The sequence below is a fragment of the Bos indicus x Bos taurus genome, chromosome 15 (genome assembly GCF_003369695.1).
Source record: "Bos indicus x Bos taurus breed Angus x Brahman F1 hybrid chromosome 15, Bos_hybrid_MaternalHap_v2.0, whole genome shotgun sequence".
NCBI lineage: Eukaryota > Metazoa > Chordata > Mammalia > Artiodactyla > Bovidae > Bos > Bos indicus x Bos taurus.
The window spans coordinates 41887222-41906387 of record NC_040090.1 but is presented as its reverse complement, the minus strand read 5'-3'; the positions used below and the strand labels follow the sequence as shown (position 1 = coordinate 41906387).

At 42.1% G+C, this 19166-nt stretch overlaps 1 protein-coding gene across 4 annotated transcripts in view; it reads left to right on the top strand.

Annotated features, from left to right (window-relative positions):
* Positions 1-2467: 2467 nt before the first annotated feature.
* Positions 2468-19166, top strand: part of SBF2 (SET binding factor 2) — a 496673-nt gene continuing 479974 nt past the window's right edge. For all 4 annotated transcript variants that reach the window (XM_027563255.1, XM_027563254.1, XM_027563253.1 and 1 more), the window contains exon 1: positions 2468-2674. In XM_027563255.1, the coding sequence (XP_027419056.1) occupies positions 2620-2674 (55 nt within the window). In that variant the 5' untranslated portion in view covers positions 2468-2619. The remainder of the gene's footprint in view (positions 2675-19166) is intronic.

Genomic DNA, 19166 nt, shown 5'->3' with positions numbered 1-19166 from the left:
TTTTTAATCTTACAGTACCTTGAATAGTACAGTACAACAGCAGGGCATACAGGGATTGGCATGGACATTCTTATCTTTGAAAGTTTGCAACTTCAAGGTTTGTATATAGGGGACTTACGCAATAACACTAATTTGAACAAACACTTGTGAATGAAATTAAAAAAAAAACATTTAAAAAGTACAGTGGGACCCCTACCTCTTATCATATGTAAAAATCAACTAAAAATGAATCAATGGCCTAAAACAAGAGTAAACTATGAAAGTCTTAGAAGAAAACATAGGAGTAAATTTTCACTTCGAAGGAGTGATCTTGGATTTGGCAATGATTCTTAGATATGACACCAAAGCACAGGAGACAAAAGAAAAATTAGATAAAATTGACTTTGTATAGTATATACATACAATGGAATGTTATTCAACCATGAAAAAGAATTAAGTACTGATACATGCTACAGCATGAACGAACCTGGAAAGCATTATACTAAATGAAAGAACCCAGATATGAAAGGTCATATATTGTATGATTGTGTTTATATCAAATATCCATACCAGATAAATCCACAGGGACAGCAAGCTGATAGTTATCAGAGACTGGGGGAGGGGAAAATGGGAGTGACTGCTTTATGGGTGCAGGGTTTTCTTTTGGGTGGTGGAAGTATTTTAGAACTAGATAGAGGGGGTAGTTGCACAGCATTATGAATGTACTAAATATCACCGAATTGCACACTTTAGAATGGTTCCTTTTATGATATGTGAATTTCACCATAAAAAAAAAGTAAAATGGGGAAGGAATATGATAGCTGCTTAAAAATGAGAAAGGCTATCATACAAAGATAGATTTTTTTCTGGGTATTTCCATAGAGCAAAATTGGGGGAAGTTACAGGACAACTCGGACATAACACGGAAGAACTTTCCAATAGTGTTGTTAAACAGTGGAATAAGCAGCCTCCCAAGGAAGTTAAATTAAGCTTTACTGAAAGTGATCAAGTTAGATGAGCTCTCAGGGAAGTTATAGAGAAGATTCTTGAGGTGTGACTAAAGCTTTTTTAGTTTAATTATTTTCAAGACCTATCTGCTATCTTCCCTCCACATCTACAACTAGGTTGATTCAGTTTGACCATAAGCAGTTTGCAAATGAACTCCCTGAGTTCAAGTATTCCTTCCCTGGAGTTTCAGTTCTAGTGCAGCCCAACCCTCTCAATCTGTAGGTGAAAAAAATACCACACACACAGAAAGAGGAAATAATCAATGAGAGTAAACTTTCAGTAGCTGAGACACCAAATCTCTGAACTCTCAATTCAGAGTTCGAGCCATTGCAGCTTCCTGCTGGTAGCTGGGGGAATTTGTATATTCACTCATCAAACATACTAGTTAAGCACTTAAAAGACCCTTTGCTAAGAGTAAATGGTAAAGGTTAAACCCTCAATTAATGAGTAGTGATAAGCACCTAGAATGATGATCATTTGCAAACTATGAAGATTTCCCAAACTTCCCTTGTAACATATCCTGCTACCAAAACTTAATGAGATACTAACAGAGGGCAAAGCATGCTCACCTGGGTTTCTCACTTGCCAAATTCCAAACAATAAGAGGTGCAGTAACAAGAAAGTGACCTAGATAATTCCTAGATTGGATGATGATACATACGAATTCATTTTAATTGCATTGTTTGCACAGGGAAGTTGGAATTCACCACCTGCTCCTGCGGCAGGACCCCTGGGACCGCTGCAGGGGGCGAAAACCTAGGCGGGAAGAACTCTTTAGGGAGAGACAAGCCTTCTCCCTCGGACTCGGTTGTTCCGGGCCAGTTCAGGAGGATCCCGGGGATGCCGCATTCTTTGGAGGAATTCAGCTTCCCCAGGCGCTCTGGGGGAAGCCCAGGCCAACCGCCCCCAGCCCACCCAGCACTAAAGCATGAGGCGCCTCTGAGGATTGCGCAAAAGCCTCTCCCTCCTGCGCCTGCTCGGTGGCAAGTTCCTAAAATTCCCATCTGCACAACATAAACAGGAAACGTGCAGCAAAAGCCCTGGCGGTGCAAATTCCAGGCTTCCAGTCGAGGGCGGGAGAATCTTGTCTTGGGAAGGCGGGTGACCGGGTGGAGGGGCCGTTGAAGGTGGGGGTGGGGAGGGGAAGCAGCAAACTTTCCAGGAGACCCCCTCATCTATCCCTGTCTCTTCTTCCCAGACCCAGAAAGAAAGAGTGGAGAGGACGGAAGGAAGGACACCCTGTTTAGGAGAAACACGGGAGCGGGAGGTGGGCCGCGGAGGGGCAGCTAGGCCTCAAAGTGAAGCACCCCGAGAGGCTGCTTTGACAACGCGCGGTAGGAATACACTAGGCTGCCTACTCCCAAGATCGGCTGTCCGAGCGGCCCGGGGAGGGTGGGGGTGGGCTCTCCGCCGAGGCTTGGGTCAATGAGCCAGCGCGGGTGGGGGCGGGGAAGCAGCGGGCGCTAAGAGCGGCGCAGGCGCAGAGCGCGCCTCGGTTGTCAAACATGGCTGAAGGGCCGCCGCTGCCGCTACTGCTGCTGCAGGGAAAATGCTGAGCCCTCCCGGGCCCGGTGGGCGGCGGCGGCGAGGGCGGCGACGGGCACCTGCTTCTCGGGCGCGGCGGCGGAGGCCATGGCCAGGTTGGCCGACTACTTCATCGTAGTCGGCTACGACCACGAGAAGCCAGGTAAGGGTGTGGGGCGGGCGCCGCCCCCGGGCCTCTCTGCCCCCGCCCCCCGGCTGCCGTCCAGTGGGCTCCTCTGGGCTGGGCATCGCGGCCGGGAGGCGGGGAGGGCCGGTCTCGGCCCCGGTGGACCTGGCACTCGGCGTCGGGCCTTGATGGCCCGGCTGAGCCTCGCGGTGGGCGTGAGGGGCCAGCACGAGGGGCGAGGGGGGAGGAGGAGGAGGAGGAGGCGGCCTCGTCTTACGGGCCCCGGGCGGCCCAGCTGATGCGAGTCTGGGTACCGTGGCGCTCGCTCTGAAACTGGCCGGGTACCACGGGCATCGCCCCGGTGCCGGCGGGCTTGGGTCAGGGCTTCAGGGTTGGGAGGGCGGGAGCCAACTGTGCTAAGTTCCTCGGGGATAAACTTCTGCCTAGCATCCTGAGTGAGTAACGAATGACGCAGGGGGCTGTCCTCTCCTAAAGGAAGTGCTGAGAGTCCAGTGCTACCTCACCCCTGAGCTGGTGGGGGCCCGTCTAGTCACCGCGCCCGTGGACGCATGGTACCGAGAGAGGGCAAATGATCCTTGAACTTATGAACATTTCTAGGAAATGCTCCTTGTTCTTTCAGGACAAATCTGACGGTCATTTCAAAAGGAGTCTGAATACGATCTTTTAAGTAAGGACCGTCAGCACATCGCTGCAGGTGATCTTGTTTCACTTTAATGAGTGTTTTAATTAGCCTTTTCATTCGTCGCAGAATTATCCTCTTAGGTAACAATCTGGCAGATGTATTTTAATGGAGGGATTTCCACAATTTAAGAGAATTCAACGTTTATGCACGTTTATTTTTGTATTCCTTTTGTATTACTGCGTAGCTAAGCATAATGTAATGAATTGGGGAAGCACATCTATTTCAGGGTAACTTCAGGGTAATTTACAAGAAATTTAAGGTCTCAGCTAGACAGCCCTTCCTTTTTCAGAGGAGATGCTGAGATTGTGTTTTGCTGATGGTTACAGTCATTTGTAGCTTCAGAATACCATTGTTCTTCCCACTCTTGGTGGAGTGCCCCTTTCACTGTTCCTCTCCTAATAATTTCCTTTAGTGGAGACTTTTTAAAGTTTTTAGTCTTTAATTATTCTTGACCTGATTGAGATTAGCAAGAGAAGGGTTGGGCTATATTTTAAATATTTTCTGACTACACAAAGTGTTATTTATTTCCTAGTAATTTTGCATAGTCTGCTATCTCTTTCTTACCAAGATTGACAATATGGAGAAGCAGAGTTTGTATTTAACATTGTTTCATTTTTAGCGACTTTGAGTTTTTTCTCACTTAGAAAAAATGGAAACAATGAAAAACTTGCAGAAAACTTGCAAGTATGGTACAAAGAACCTTTTTCTCCCTGAACCTTTAGGAAGTGCTGACCTGATGCCTTCCCTTATCACCCCAGGTTGTGTATTTTCTACGAACAAGGATATTCCCCTGCATGATCACAGTGCAGTCATCAAACATCAGGAAATTTACACTGACATAGTACTTCATGTAGTTCTCAGACTGAAACAGTGTATCTCAGATTGGGACTTGAGCCCACCTGCGAGACTGGAACCCAGCTGAAAACCCACCATCTGTTAACTGTGATCACACACACCTGGTTTCAGAACTTAGGACACTCAGGTTCTTGATGTGTCATCACAGAAAGAGTTCAGTGAGAGACAAATTGATAGATAAGTGGATTTATTTAGAGAGAAACACACTCCACAACCAACCCTGAATATTCATTGTAAGGACTGATGCTGAAGCTCCAATACTTTAGTCACTTGATAGAAGAGGCAGTTCATTGGATGAGACCCTGATGCTGGGAAAGATTGAAGGCAAAAGGAGAGTGTGATGGCAGAGGATGAGATGGTTAGATGGCATCACGGACTCAATGGACATGAACTTGAACAAACTCTGGGAGATAGTGGAGGACAGCCTAGCATGCTGCAGTCCATTGGGTTACAAAGAATCGAACCCGACTTAGCGAGTGAACAACATACTCCACAAGCAGAGTGTGGACCATCTCCAAAGAGAACAGCCTTGAATTATGGCTTGGTTAGTTTTTATGGGCTGGATAATTTCATACGCTAATGAGTAGGAGGATTATTGTTTTGGGTAAGGGGTAGACGTTTCCAGGAATCGGGCCATTGCTCACTTTTTGGTCTTTGGTGGCTGGCTTCGAACCTGTCATGGCGCCGGAGGGTGTGTCACTTAGCTTGCTGATGTGTTACAGTGAGCCTTATACTGAAGCTCAAGGTGTAGTGGAAGTCAGCTTGTTGGCCATCTTGGACCTATTTGGTTCTAATCTAATTGTCGCATCCTCAGGCTGTGTCATTCTTTTAAAGTTTAAGCTCTGCCCCCTCCCCTCCTGTTTCAGTACTGGTTCAAGTTTTGTTGATTATGCCGTGTCTTTACTGGCAAAAGAATCTGATTCAGAATCATATATTGCATTTATTTGCCATAGGGTCATCTCATCAGAGGTGAGGCAAGCTCTTGGATAGCTTTGGAGCTCAGCTGAGGAATCACACTGATCTTCAGGAGTTTATTGCTTGCATACTTGATGGTGATGAATTTCATTAAGTTCTCATTTACTTTCAGTACATTCTTGGCCATATGCTTCATGACTTCTTCAATCTGAAATGATTCCCTCATCTTCTCTTGATTTTCATAATCCTGACCCTAATGAAGATTGTGTGCATGCATGTTCAGTTGTGTCCAACACTTTACTATTCCATGTACAATAGCCTGCCAGGCTCCTCTGTCCATGGGATTTCTCAGTCAAGATTACTGGAGTGGGTTGCCATTTCCTGCTCCAGAGGATCATCCCAGCCCAGGGATTGAACCCGTGTCTCTTGGGTCTCCTGCATTGACTGGTGGATTCTTTACCTCTTCCCACCTTGTGGGGAGTCCCTTGTGCAGCTTGTGGAATCTTAGTTCCTCACCCTGTGTCCCCTGTAGTGGTTGTATGGAATTCTATCCACTGGACCACCAGAGAATTCCCCAAAGTTAATATTTAATCGTGTTTTTCCTCCAGTTAAAAAATTAAGAAAAAGAAAAAATAGCTAATGTTTTTCGTGAGGATTGCTTTGAAACTATGTGTCTTGGTCCTCATCAAACAGGTAATGTATTCCTTTATGCATTTATATCTGTATGGATTCATGGTTTTCTTTTTTTTTTTGGCTGGGTTATATTGTTACTATTTATTTAGTTCTTCAAATTTTCCTCATTCGGCCAACTAGAGCCCATTCAGTCTGGCTTCTGTGTCTTTATGACATGTCCCCACTGTGAGCGTTTTACTTTGAGTGTTTTTTTTTTTTTTTTTACTTTTTGGCATAAGAAGATGTTTTGGTCTTATCTTGTACTGTCCCTGCCTCAGTGCTGGAATCAGCCATTTCTCTAGGGAGACCTGGATTGTTTTAATGCTGGATGACATTAAGAAGCTAAGATCTCAGTACTTGTGTGTTTACTGCTGCTGTGTTGCTACTGCTTTTAGGCTTTCTTAATGGATGGAGCTGGGGAATACATGTATGGGTACACACAGGTGGCTCAGTGGTAAAGAATCTGCCTGCCAATACAAGGAGACACAGGAAGCAAAGGTTCAATCCCTGAGTTGGGAAGATCCCATGGAGGAGGAAAATGGCAACCCACTCCAGTTTATTTTTGCCTGGAGAAATCCCACGGAGAGAGGAGCCTGGTGGGCTACGGTCCATGGGTTGCAAAGAGTTGGACATGACTGAGCAATGGAGCATGCATGCATGCACACACGTTTATGTCTATATTTATTTATATATATTAAAAAATTCTGAGTTCCTACCAATATCACCGATTTCAGTCCAACACTTCTGGGTCCACTCAAGTTTTTCCCTTTTTCATATTTGTAATATTCTTCTCTGATAGAAATCTGGCTCCCATTATCCTTATTATATTTACTTCTTTGTTCAATCTCCATGTATTACACCAGGCTTTCATCTTTGCTACCACTCTCTCCCTCCTGGATGCCTTCCTCTCTCTGTCGGGCTCAGATTCTTCATTCTGTCTCTCCCAACATCCTGCCCCTGTCAGGACGTAATAGCCCTTACCAGGATGTCTCAGTACAGGGACACCCTATTCAACCAGCTCTGGCTCTAGCTCCCCATGTTATCTTACCCAGTGTCTGTGGATATACTTCTTACCCTACTTAGGTCTGACACACGACACTGGGCTTCTTCCATTTGAAGGAAGACATCCTCATTCCATACTCCCCAGTGCCCTATTCCAGGTTGCCCCTCTGTTTTGGCACCCTCCTTGCAGTGCTTGGACTCTGACTGAACTCATCTCCTTTGGCCTTTCCTTCCCACATGGAGTACCTTCTTGGTTCACTTGGGCTCTGATACTACCGCTCCCGCCAGGCTATAATGACTGCTCCGTATCCCACAGCAGAGAAAGGGAAGATTATTTTTTTTAAGGAACAAAATCCAGAAGCTTTTTAAAATCACAGAATCTCGATAGCAAAGTGTATCTTTCTTTTAACTTGGGATAATTTTGCGACCCCATGGACTGTAGCCTGCCAGGCTCCTCTGTCCATGGAATTTTCCAGGCAAGAATACTGGAGTGGGTTGCCATTCCCTTCTCCAGGGGATCTTTCCAATCCAGGGATCGAACTCGCATCTCATGCATCTTCTGCATTGCAGGCAACCGTTTGAGCCACCAGGGAAGCCCCAATTTTTCTTTAGTCATACTTATTGATGTAAAATTTACATGCAGTAAAATCCACCTTTTAACTGAACAGTTCAGTGAGTTTAGACAGATGTATGTGTAAGTGTAGCCAGGCAAGATATAGATAGAACACTTCCCTCCAGAAAGCTCCTCTGTGTCCCTTTGTACAGTTAATTCTTTCCCTAGCCTCTGGCAATCACTGATCTTCTTCTGTCCTTACTTTTTTATCTTTCTTAGAATGTCTTATAAATTAAATTATACAGTTTTTTATGTCTGGCTTTTTTCACTTAGAAAAATATGTTTGAGACTTACCCATCTTGTATGTACTGTCAATTCCTTTTTATCGCTAAATATAACATGATTTGTTATCCATACAGCCATTGGTGGACATTTGAGTTTCTGGTTTTGGGCTATTATGAACAAAGTTACACTGAATATTTGCAAAAAGATCTTTGTTCATTTGATTTCATTTCTCTTGGGTGGATACTTAGGAGGAAAATTGCTGGGTCATATGTCATGGTATGTGTGCGGGTTGGAAATTTTCAGAGAGGAGGCAGAGTGAAAGGACGGTTAAAGTTTATTAGAGCAGGGGAGGGATCGCTGCCTGTACAGTAGGCCCACTTCCTGCTAGTCAGGGAGAGCAGACCCCAAACAGGGCTTTTTGGTCTGTATAGCTGGAGGACAAGAAGTAAGGCAGGGGTCTTTCGAGTCATTTGCTGATTGGATGAACTACATATATACATCCCTCTACCAGGGCTTCCCTGGTGGCTCAGTGGTAAAGAATCTACCTGCCAATGCAGGAGACATGGGTTTAATCCTTGGGTTAGGAATATCCCCTGGAGAAGGAAATGGCAACCCATGCCAGTATTCTTTTTTTTTTTTAATCAACATATTGTTTATTTATTTATTTTTGGCCTTTTTGGGTCTTCATTGCTTTGCGAGGGCTTTCCCTAGTTGCAGGGTAGGGGTGGGTTTACCCTTCATTGTGGCGCACAGGCTTCTCACTGTCGTAGCCTCTTGCTGCTGACCACAGGCTCTAGGTGAGGGTTTCGGTAGTTGTGGCACGCAGGCTCAGTAGGTGTGGCCCATGGGCTTAGTTGCTCTGTGGCTTGTGGAATCGTCCCAGACCAGGGATTGAGCTCTTGTTCCCTGCATTGGCAGGCAGATTCTTATCCACTGCGTCACTGCCATCAGGGAAGTCCCACACCAGTATTCTTGCCTGGGAAATTGCATAGACGGATGAAGCCTGGTGGGCTACAGTCCATGGGGTCTCAAAGAAACGGGCATGACTTAGCTACTAAACATAGAAGAACAACATACAGGGCAGGAGAAGAGTAAGCCAAATACCTTTTCCTTATACGGGATGGGAGTGGGAACAGGCCATACTACTCAGGAGGACTCAGAGATTCTACGATGGTTACAACATGGCGGGAAGGGCGATAAGAGTCCGGTGGTTTTTGTTCCTGCATTCCAAGATCCTTCTCGCTCGTCTTGTTCTTTTGTCCCAGGGCACCACATGTTTGATCAGTGTCTGTTTAACTTTATGTGAAACCACCAAACTCTTTTTCCAAACTGGCTGTGCCATTTTACGTACTTGCCAGCAGTGTATGAGATTTCCAGTTATTTTTTTAAATTTTATTTATATTACTTTTAAAAATTTAACCATTTTAGTGGACATGTAGTGGTATCTTATTGTGGTTTCATTTTGAATTTTCCTAGTGGCTGATGATGTTGAGCACCTTTTCTTGCACCTATTGCACTGGAATATTTTTGTAAAGAGTCTGAGCAAGTTTTTGCTCTTTTTTTAATTGGATTGTTTGGCTTCTTTTTTTTTAGTTGACGTATAGTTGATTTACAGTGTGTGTTAATTTCTGCTGTACAGCAAAGTGATTCAGTTATACATATATATATTTTTTCATTTTTATATTCTTTTCCATTTTGGTTTATCACAGGATGTTGAATATAGTTCCCTGTGCTATACAGTAGGACCTTCTTATTTATCCATTCTTTATGTAATAGTTTTCATTTGTTTGGCTTCTTTTTATTGAGTTTTAAAATTCTAGAGGCATGAGCTACGACCGCGCCATCACCGTTTTCTCGCCCGACGGCCACCTTTTCCAAGTGGAGTACGCGCAGGAGGCCGTGAAGAAGGGCTCGACCGCGGTCGGTGTTAAAAAAATAAAATAAAATAAAATAAAATTCTAGATACAAGTCTTTATCAGATGTTTTCCAAATATATTTTTCCAGTCTGTGGCTTGCCCTTTCATTTTCTTAGTGATAGCTTTTGAAGAGCAAATGTTTTAATTGGAATGACTTTTTGTTGTTGTTCAGTTGCTCAGTTGTGGCTGACCCTTTGGGACCCCATGGACTGCAGCATATCAGTCTTCCCTGTCCTTCACTATTTTCTGGAATTTGCTCAAACTCTTATCCATTGAGTTGGTGATGCCATCCAACCATATCATTCTGTGTCATCCCCTTCACCTCCTGCCTTCAGTCTTTCCCAGCATCAGGGTTTTTCTAAAGAGTAGGCTTTTCACATCAGGTGGCCAAAGTACTAAGAGCTTCAACTACAGCATCAGTCCTTCCAGTGAATATTCAGGGTTGGTTTCCTTTAGGTTTGATCTCCTTGCAGTCCAAGGGACGCTTGAGTCTTCTCCAGTACCATAGCTTTTTTAGGTATTTAAATAGTTTTGTATCCTTTCAGTAGTCATTTTTACTGAAACTCTCTATAAAAACCTACTGGGACAAAATTCACCAAATCTATATAATTGTTTGAATTGTGAATGAAGAATAAACCTAATTGAGTCTACAAACCTTTGTTATAAAGCTTTCTTGAGTTAGTATGATTTTATTACCTACATCGCTCTGAAAGCTAGCATTATGATATTATAATTCTGAAATATGCTGTGTTTAATTCCAGAATGTTCCTGGAATTATCTGTTCAATATACTAAACTGTGTTTGTTCATAAAATGTAATTAATAATATTTTTAGTTGATTTTTTTTCATTTTTCTGTTTTAAATTTGAATTGAAAGAAAACCTTGTTTTTTGAAAAATTACTTTTACAAACTGGAAAAAATAGTTGTTATATGCTATTTGAATTATATGCAAAGAAGAGTGCTTGACACATAGTAGATGTTTAATAAAGATGTATTGAGTGAGTATACCATTGCTGTACAAATGGACTGTGGCTCAGATCATGAACTCCTTATTGCCAAATTCAGACTTAAATTGAAGAAACTAGGGAAAACCACTAGACCATTCAGGTTTGACCTAAATCAAATTCCTTATGATTATACAGTGGAAGTGAGAAATAGATTTAAGGAATTAGATCTGATAGAGTGCCTGAAGAACTATGGAATGAAGTTCGTGACATTGTACAGGAGACAGGGATCAAGACCATCCCCAAGAAAAAAGAAATGCAAAAAAGCAAAATGGCTGTCTGAGAAGGACTTAGAAATAGCTGAGAAAAGAAGAGAAATGAAAAGCAAAGGAGAAAAGGAAAGATACACCCATCTGAATACAGAGTTCCAAAGAACAGCAAGGAGAGATAAGAAAGCCCTCCTTAGTGATCAGTGCAAAGAAATAGAGGAAAACAGTAGAATGGGAAAGACTAGAGATCTCTTCAAGAAAATTAGCGATACCAAAGGAAGATTTCATGCAGAGCTGGGCACAGTAAAGGACAGATATGGCATGGACCTAACAGAAGCAGAAGATATTAAGAAGAGGTGGCAAGAATACACAGAAGAACTGTACAAAAAGATCTTCATGACTCAGATAATCATGATAGTATGATCACTCACCCAGAGCCAGACATCCTGGAATGCAAAGTCAAGTGGGCCTTAGGAAGCGTCACCACGAACAAAGCAGTGGAGGTGGTAGAATCCCAGTTGAGCTATTTCAAATCCTGAAAAATAATGCTGTGAAAGTGCTGCACTCATTATGGTAGCAAATTTGGAAAACTCAGTGGTGGCCACAGGGCTGGAAAAGGTCGGTTTTCTTCCAATCCCAAAGAATGCTCAAACTACCCCCACAATTGCACTCCTCTCACATGCTAGTAAAGTAATGCTGAAAATTCTCCAAACCAGGCTTCAACAGTACGTGAACCATGACATTCCAGATGTTCAAGCTGATTTTAGAAAAGGCAGAGGAACCAGAGATCAAATTGCCAACATCCGTTGGATCATCGAAAAAGCAAGAGAGTTCCAGAAAAACATCTACTTTTGATTTATTGGCTATGCCAAAGCCTTTGACTGTGTGGACCACAACAAACTGAAAAATTCTTCAAGAGATGGGAATACCAGACCACCTGACCTGCCTCTTGAGAAATCTGTATGCAGGTCAGGAAGCAACAGTTAGAACTGGGCATGGAACACCAGACTGTTTCCAAATAGGAAAAGGAGTATGTCAAGGCTGTATATTGTCACCCTGCTTATTTAATTTATATGCAGAGTACATCATGTGAAATGCTGGGCTGGATGAAGCATAAGCTGGAATTAAGATTGCCAGGAGAAATATCAGTAACCTCAGATATGCAGATGACACCACCCTTATGGCAGAAAGTGAAGAGGAACTAAAAAGCCTCTTGATGAAAGTGAAAGAGGAGAGTGAAAAAGTTGGCTTAAAACTCAACATTCAGAAAACTAAGATCATGGCATCTGGTCCTATCACATCATAGCAAGTAGATGGAGAAACAGTGGTAACAGTGGCAGATTTTATATTTTTGGGCTCCAAAATCAGTGCACATGGTGACTGCAGCCATGAAACTAAAAGATGCTTACTCCTTGGCCGGAAAGTTATGACCAACCTAGACAGCATGTTAAAAAGCAGAGACATTACTTTGCCAACAAAGATCCATCTAGTCAAGGCTATGATTTTTCCAATAGTCATGTATGGATGTGAGAGTTGGACTGTAAAGAAAGCTGAATGCTGAAGAATTGATGCTTTGAACTGTGGTGTTGAAGACTCTTGAGAGTCCCTTGGACTGCAAGGAAATCCAGCTAGTTCATCCTAAAGGAAATCAGTCCTGAATATTCATTGGAAGGACTGATGCTAAAGCTGTAACTCTAATACTTTGGTCACCTGATGTGAAGAACTGACTCATTTGAAAAGACTCTGATGCTGGGAAAGATTGAAGGTGGGAAGAGAAGGGAATTTCAGAGGATGAGATGGTTGGATGGCATCACTGATTCAAAGGATGTGAGTTTGAGTAAGCTCCGGGAGTTGGTGATGGACAACAAGGCCTGGCGTGCTGTGGTTCATGGGGTCCTAAAGAGTTGGACATGACTGAGTGACTGAACTGAACATATGGAAAATACATAAAACTCTAAGGAAGGGTCTCTTGAGGGTTCGCTTCCTGGCTCATTGATGGCTGTCTTCTCATGATGTCCTTACATTGAAAGGGGCAAGGGAGCTCTTTGGGGTCTTTTTGATATGGGCATTAATCCCTGTAATGAGAACTTTGCCCTCATGCCCTAGTCACCTCCAAGTACCATCACTTTGGCCCAAATGCTAGCACATTGGGAGATTTAGGTTTCAACATACATGCATTTTCTTTTTTTTTTTTTTTGGGAGGGGTGTTCACATTGTATGACAGACTCATAGACTTGATAATTAGGATGGTGACTTTAGAACATTAGAGAGTTGAAGGGGCCAAAGCCAGTTTGCTAAATGCACATCCCAGGTCATATGCTGTATAAACTTTATATAGTCCAATTTATTTCATTTCTTTTTAGACAGTCTGTATAACCTACAAACCGTGGCTTATGGAAAGAGGCAGAAGTGACTAAAATTCCAAACTTGGAGGTCTGGGATGTTTTTTGATACCAGGACTTAAGAAATTTGTAAATGTTTTTCTATTAAATTACTTATTTGTGTTTTTGGCTTGGAAGATTATGGGTTTTACTTGACAGTTATCTAGATGGAGTCTTCAGAAGATGGACAGACAGAGGCTGACCACAAAGACTTGAGAGTCATTAGTAGATAGATCTGCGTCACTGTGAGTACCCAAGGAAAGTCTCTGTAGAGACAGAAGAATAGAGGACCAAGAACTGATCTTTGGGGAACACTGTTACTAAGATGGAGAATAATAGGAACCACAGAAGAAGGAGTTGGGGAGTTGAGAGAGAGATTTAATTTCCCCAATAGTAGTAGTTCTTCTCAATGGTGATAAAACCCCTGATTTTTGGCTAGTTTTGTAGCCATGCAGGAGAGACTGTTTCAAGTTACTAACAGATAGAAACACATGAATGAGTTCTGGCCAGTTGGATGTAATTGGAAATAATACATGCAGTATCCCCAGAAGTATTCTTAAAAGGATGAGGGTATTTTTCTCTTACTTTTTTCTTTCCTGAGACTGGCTGCTGCTGCTGTTGCTAAGTTGCTTCAGTCGTGTCCGACTGTGTGCGACCCCATAGACGGAAGCCCACCAGGCTCCTCCATCTCTGGGATTCTCTCAGGCAAGTGGATCCTGAGACTGGCATACTGGTATAAAAACTGGAGTCATCTTAAACCATGTAGATAAGGGCCCACATCCTGGGGAAATTAGAGCAAAAAGCTGGAAAGAACCTCGGTCCCTAATGACTTATAGTGGGGTTATTATAGCTGCCTCTGGAATTTTTTTTTTTAAGACTATAACTTTGTATGTGTTTGTTTGTTTGTTTACTTTGTGTTTAAACTGCTAGAAATTAGAGTTTTCTGTTGCATGAAGCTAATCTTAATCCAGGTACACAGAGGTGGAGGAGATTGGTATCCAGAGTCATAGAAAGTGGGGGGACTATTTCTCAGCGTCAAGGGTGGCAGATAGAGGTCTGTGAGATGTGGAGTTAGTGAAGATCTTTGTGTTTCATAAAATTTTAGAGTTGAAAGTTAACTATACGTCGTTTGACTCAACGTATTTTATGGATGAGGAACCAATGTGCCCATGTTCCCACAACCCTTCTCTACTACATGTTGTTACCTGTGAATGGTCACACAGCTTTTATCCTGGACTGCAAGTTTCCTGATGCCTGTATTCTAATACACCATGCTATCCTTTGAGAATTTATATCAAGGATAGTCTTTACTCCAAAATTGTTTCAGCCAGAATGTTGTATTATAAAACAAATAGTAAAACTTTAAACAGGAGAAAGAATTGGAAGTGAATGCAGCAGATTAAGACCATTTGTTTGAGTCATCTGAATTTTGAGAGGTAAGAATATCTGGTTCGAAAACATGGAATGCTTTGTCTTCAGGATAAAAAGACTATTTTTTTTTTTTTTGTATCCCGGAGTTGTGTGGCTGATTAGTGCTTAATAAGACATGTTTAAATTGAATTGCAAGAAGTAGTGTGGTCCACTGAGAGTTTGAAAGTGTATAGGACAGATCTGAGCATACACAAAGGCAGAAAGAAGAATGGGAATCAATAGAATGAGAGCACTTGATCCTGGAGAGAGTGGAGATAGGTATGGGAAGGAAGTTCCTCAGGACTTGAAGTCTGGAACACATGTATACAGGATACAAATATATCAGTGGGCTCTGAATATCCCCCCCTAAAAAGAGTATGCACTTTGGAAAATAATATTGCCATATCATTAGTCTTGGAGACTTTCTATAGTGAGGTCCATCAAAACATTTCACTGATGAGCTGTGGGGATTTTCTGGATGATGAGAAGTCACATAGGCGTATTATAGAACCAGAAATCTACAGGTAAAATGAGCACTAATGGACAGGGTACTGTTGGAAAAAGACAGTGGTGAAGTGTGCTAAGAGAGTGGTTTCAGGGTAAGCTTTAAATTTGGATGCAAGTATCTAAAAAATGAGTTCCTAAGAAGTCTATGCTTGGGGCTAGTGCACTGGGATGACCCAGAGGGATGGTATGGGGAGGGAGGAGGGAGGAGGGTTCAGAATGGGGAACACATGTATACCTGTGGCAGATTCATGTTGATATTTGGCAAAACTAATACAATTTTGTAAAGTTTAAAAAAAAGAAAAAGAAGAAGTCTAACCTCTCAAAATAAATTTTTGAGAAGCAATTTTATCTCCCAGCTTCAGATCAGATCAGTTGCTCAGTCGTATCTGACTCTTTGTGACCCCATGAATCGCAGCACGCCAGGCCTCCCTGTCCATCACCAACTCCTGGAGTTCACTGAGACCCACGTCCATCGAGTCAGTGATGCCATCCAGCCATCTCATCCTCTGGCATCCCCTTCTCCTCTTGCCCCCAATCCCTCCCAGCATCAGTCTTTTCCAATGAGTCAACTCTTTGCATGAGGTGGCCAAAGTACTGGACTTTCAGCTTTAGCATCATTCCTTCCAAAGAACACCCAGGGCTGATCTCCTTCAGAATGGACTGGTTGGATCTCCTTGCAGTCCAAGGGACTCTCAAGAGTCTTCTCCAACACCACAGTTCAAAAGCATCAATTCTTTGGTGCTCAGCCTTCTTCACAGTCCAACTCTCACATCCATACATGACCACAGGAAAAACCATAGCCTTGACTAGACGAACCTTTGTTGGCAAAGTAATGTCTCTGCTTTTGAATGTGCTATGTAGGTTGGTCATAACTTTCCTTCCAAGGAGTAAGCATCTTTTCATTTCATGGCTGCAGTCACCATCTGCAGTGATTTTGGAGCCCAGAAAAATAAAGCCTGACACTGTTTCCACTGTTTCCCCATCTATTTCCCATGGAAGTGATGGGGTGGATGCCATGATCTTCGTTTTCTGAATGTTGAGCTTTAAGCCAACTTTTTCACTCTCCACTTTCACTTTCAAGAGGCTTTTGAGTTCCTCTTCACTTTCTGCCATAAGGGTGGTGTCATGTGCATATCTGAGGTTATTGATATTTCTCCCAGCAATCTTGATTCCAGCTTGTGTTTCTTCCAGTCCAGCATTTCTCATATTGTACTCTGCATTTCCCAGCTTAGGTTAACATATGTTGTAGGTTGTTGTGCCCAATATGATGATGATATTCATTAAAAACTATTTCAACAGTGAAGCCATTGACTAAATCGTATTACAACAGTGAAGCCATTGACTAGTATTTATTACTTTAGAAAGTTTGCTGTTGTGAAAAATGAGATCGTTAAATATCACAAGATTTATGGTGCTTTTTAAATTACTGCTGAATTTGATTAATAATTTGGGTTATGCAGTTGTTTATAAAGTAAATGCTGTTCATTTGAAGTTCTCATTTTTGTAAGCCACATTGTGAAGGAAAATATCTTTTATGATTTCATAATTTTAGTTTTCCTTATATATATCAGTATCATCATTATTGAATTTTTCATAAAAAATTTTAGTTAAACTTGTAAGTTTTCCATTGTTTACTGAACAAAAGAAATGAAGAAATATTTTACCTGTGGAAATATTTCATATGACTGCTACTTAAGTATAAATGGATTTAAATAGACTAGATTTTTCAAATTGTATAGTTCTATAGTTACCGATTATTCTCGAGTATAGAACAAAAAGATTAAGAAAATAAAAAAGCTTGTATTTTAAGGGAACATTATATGGCAGCACCAGAGAAATGGGTTTCCCAGGTGGCTCAGTGATAAAGAATCTGCCTGCTAATGTAGGAGACGCAGGAGATTAGGGTTTGATTCCTGGGTTGGAAAGATCCCCTGGAGTAGGAAATGGCAACCCACTTCAGTATTTTTGCCTGGAAAATTCCATGGACTGAGGAGCCTTTATGACCCCTTTCCGTGGGTCACAAAGAGTCAGACACGACTAAACAACTGAGCACACACCAGAGAAATAATCCTTACTCTCTAAAATGTCTTAAGGACAGTACGATTTATTGTGTAATCGCTACAGGCTAGCTCTCCAGCACTGTTAATTTCTTAGGGCTGCCATAACAAATTATCACAAAGTTGGTGTCTTAAAACAAAATAAAAGTTAACATTCAGAAAACTAAGATCATGGCATCCAGTCCCATTACTTCATGGCAAATAGATGGGGAAACAGTGGAAACAGTGGTGGACTTTATTTTTGGGGGGCTCCAAAATCACTGCAGATGGTGACTGCAGCCATGAAATTAAAAGACATTTGCTCCTTGGAAGAAAAGCTACGACCAACCTAGACAGCATATTAAAAAGCAAAGATGTTACTTTGCCAACAAAGGTCCATCTAGTCAAGGCTATGGTTTTTCCAGTAGTCATTTATGGATGTGAGTGTTGGACTATAAAGAAAGCTGAGTGCCAAAGAACTGATGCTTTTGAACTGTAGTGTTGGAGAAAACTCTTGAGAGTCCCTTGGACTGCAAGGAGATCCAACCAGTCCATCCTAAAGGAAATAAGTCATGAATATTCATTGGAAGGACTGATGTTGAAGCTGAAACTCCAATACTTGGCCACCTGATGCAAAGAACTGACTCATTTGAAAAGACCCTGATTCTGGGAAAGATTGAAGGCAGGAGGAGAAGGGGATGACAGAGGATGAGATAGTTGGATGGCATCACCGACTCAATGGACATGAGTTTGAGTAAACTCTGGGAGTTGGTGATGGACAGGGAGGCCTGGAGTTCTGCAGTCCATGGGATCTCAAAGAGTCTGACATAACTATGCAACTGAACTGAACTGAACATTCTTTATAAATTTATTTCTTCATTTTTGGACTTACCCTTTTTAACTGAGTAAAATTTAAAAAAAATTTTTATAGAATTATTCATATATTAAGTTTAGTAATACTTAGTCATGTTTTTGAAATATTTTTCAAGTTTATAACTGCCTTAAAATTTTTCTTATGTTTTATGCATAAAAGAAATTTTGGTTATATATATAAAAAAAATAATCCTTCCTTATTCTGGCTTCTGGTGGTCCTAGGCTTATTTTATTTGTGGCAGCGTAACTCTCATCATAATAGTGACAGACTTTATTTTTGGGGGCTCCAAAAGCACTGCAGATGGTGACTGTGGCCATGAAGATGCTTACTCCTTGGAAGAAAAGTTATGACCAACCTAGACAGCATATTAAAAAGCAGAGACATTAGTTTGCCAACAAAGGTCTGTCTAGTCAAAGCTATGGTTTTTCCAGTAGTCATGTGTGGATGTGAGAGTTGGTCTATAAAGAAAGCTGAGTGCTGAAGAATTGATGCTTCTGAACTGTGGTGTTGAGAAGACTCTTGAGAGTCCCTTGAACTGCAAGGAGATCCAAACAGTCCATCCTAAAGGAAATCAACCCTGAATATTCATTGGAAGGACTGTTGCTGAAGCTGAAGCTCTGGTACTTTGGCCATGTGATGCAAAGAATGGACTTGTTGGAAAAGACTCTGATACTGAGAAAGACTGAAGGCAGAAGGAGAAAGGGGTGTCAGAGGATGAAATGGTTAGGCAGCATCACTGACTCAATGGACATGAATCTGAGCAAATTCAGGGAGATAATGGAGGACACAAGAACCTGGTATTCAACAGGGGACACCAGAGGATGAGATGGTTGGATGGCATCTCTGACTCAATGGACATGAATTTGAGTAAACTCCGGGAGTTGGTGATAGACAGGGAGGCCTGGTGTGCTGCAGTCCATGGAGTTGCAAAGAGTTGGACACAACTGAGCGACTGAACTGACTGGCTGACTGAACTCTCATCTCTGCCTCATGTTCACATGGCCTTCTTTTCTGTATCTCTGTGTCCCAATCTCTTTTCTTTTATACAGAAGTAATCATTGAATTTAGTGCCCACCTTAAATCCAGAATGATTTCATCTTGAGATCCTTAACTAATTAATACTGCAGAGACCCTATTTCCAAATAAGGCCACATTCTGTGGATATGAATTTTGTAGGATACAATTCTGCCAACTACAGACACAGTG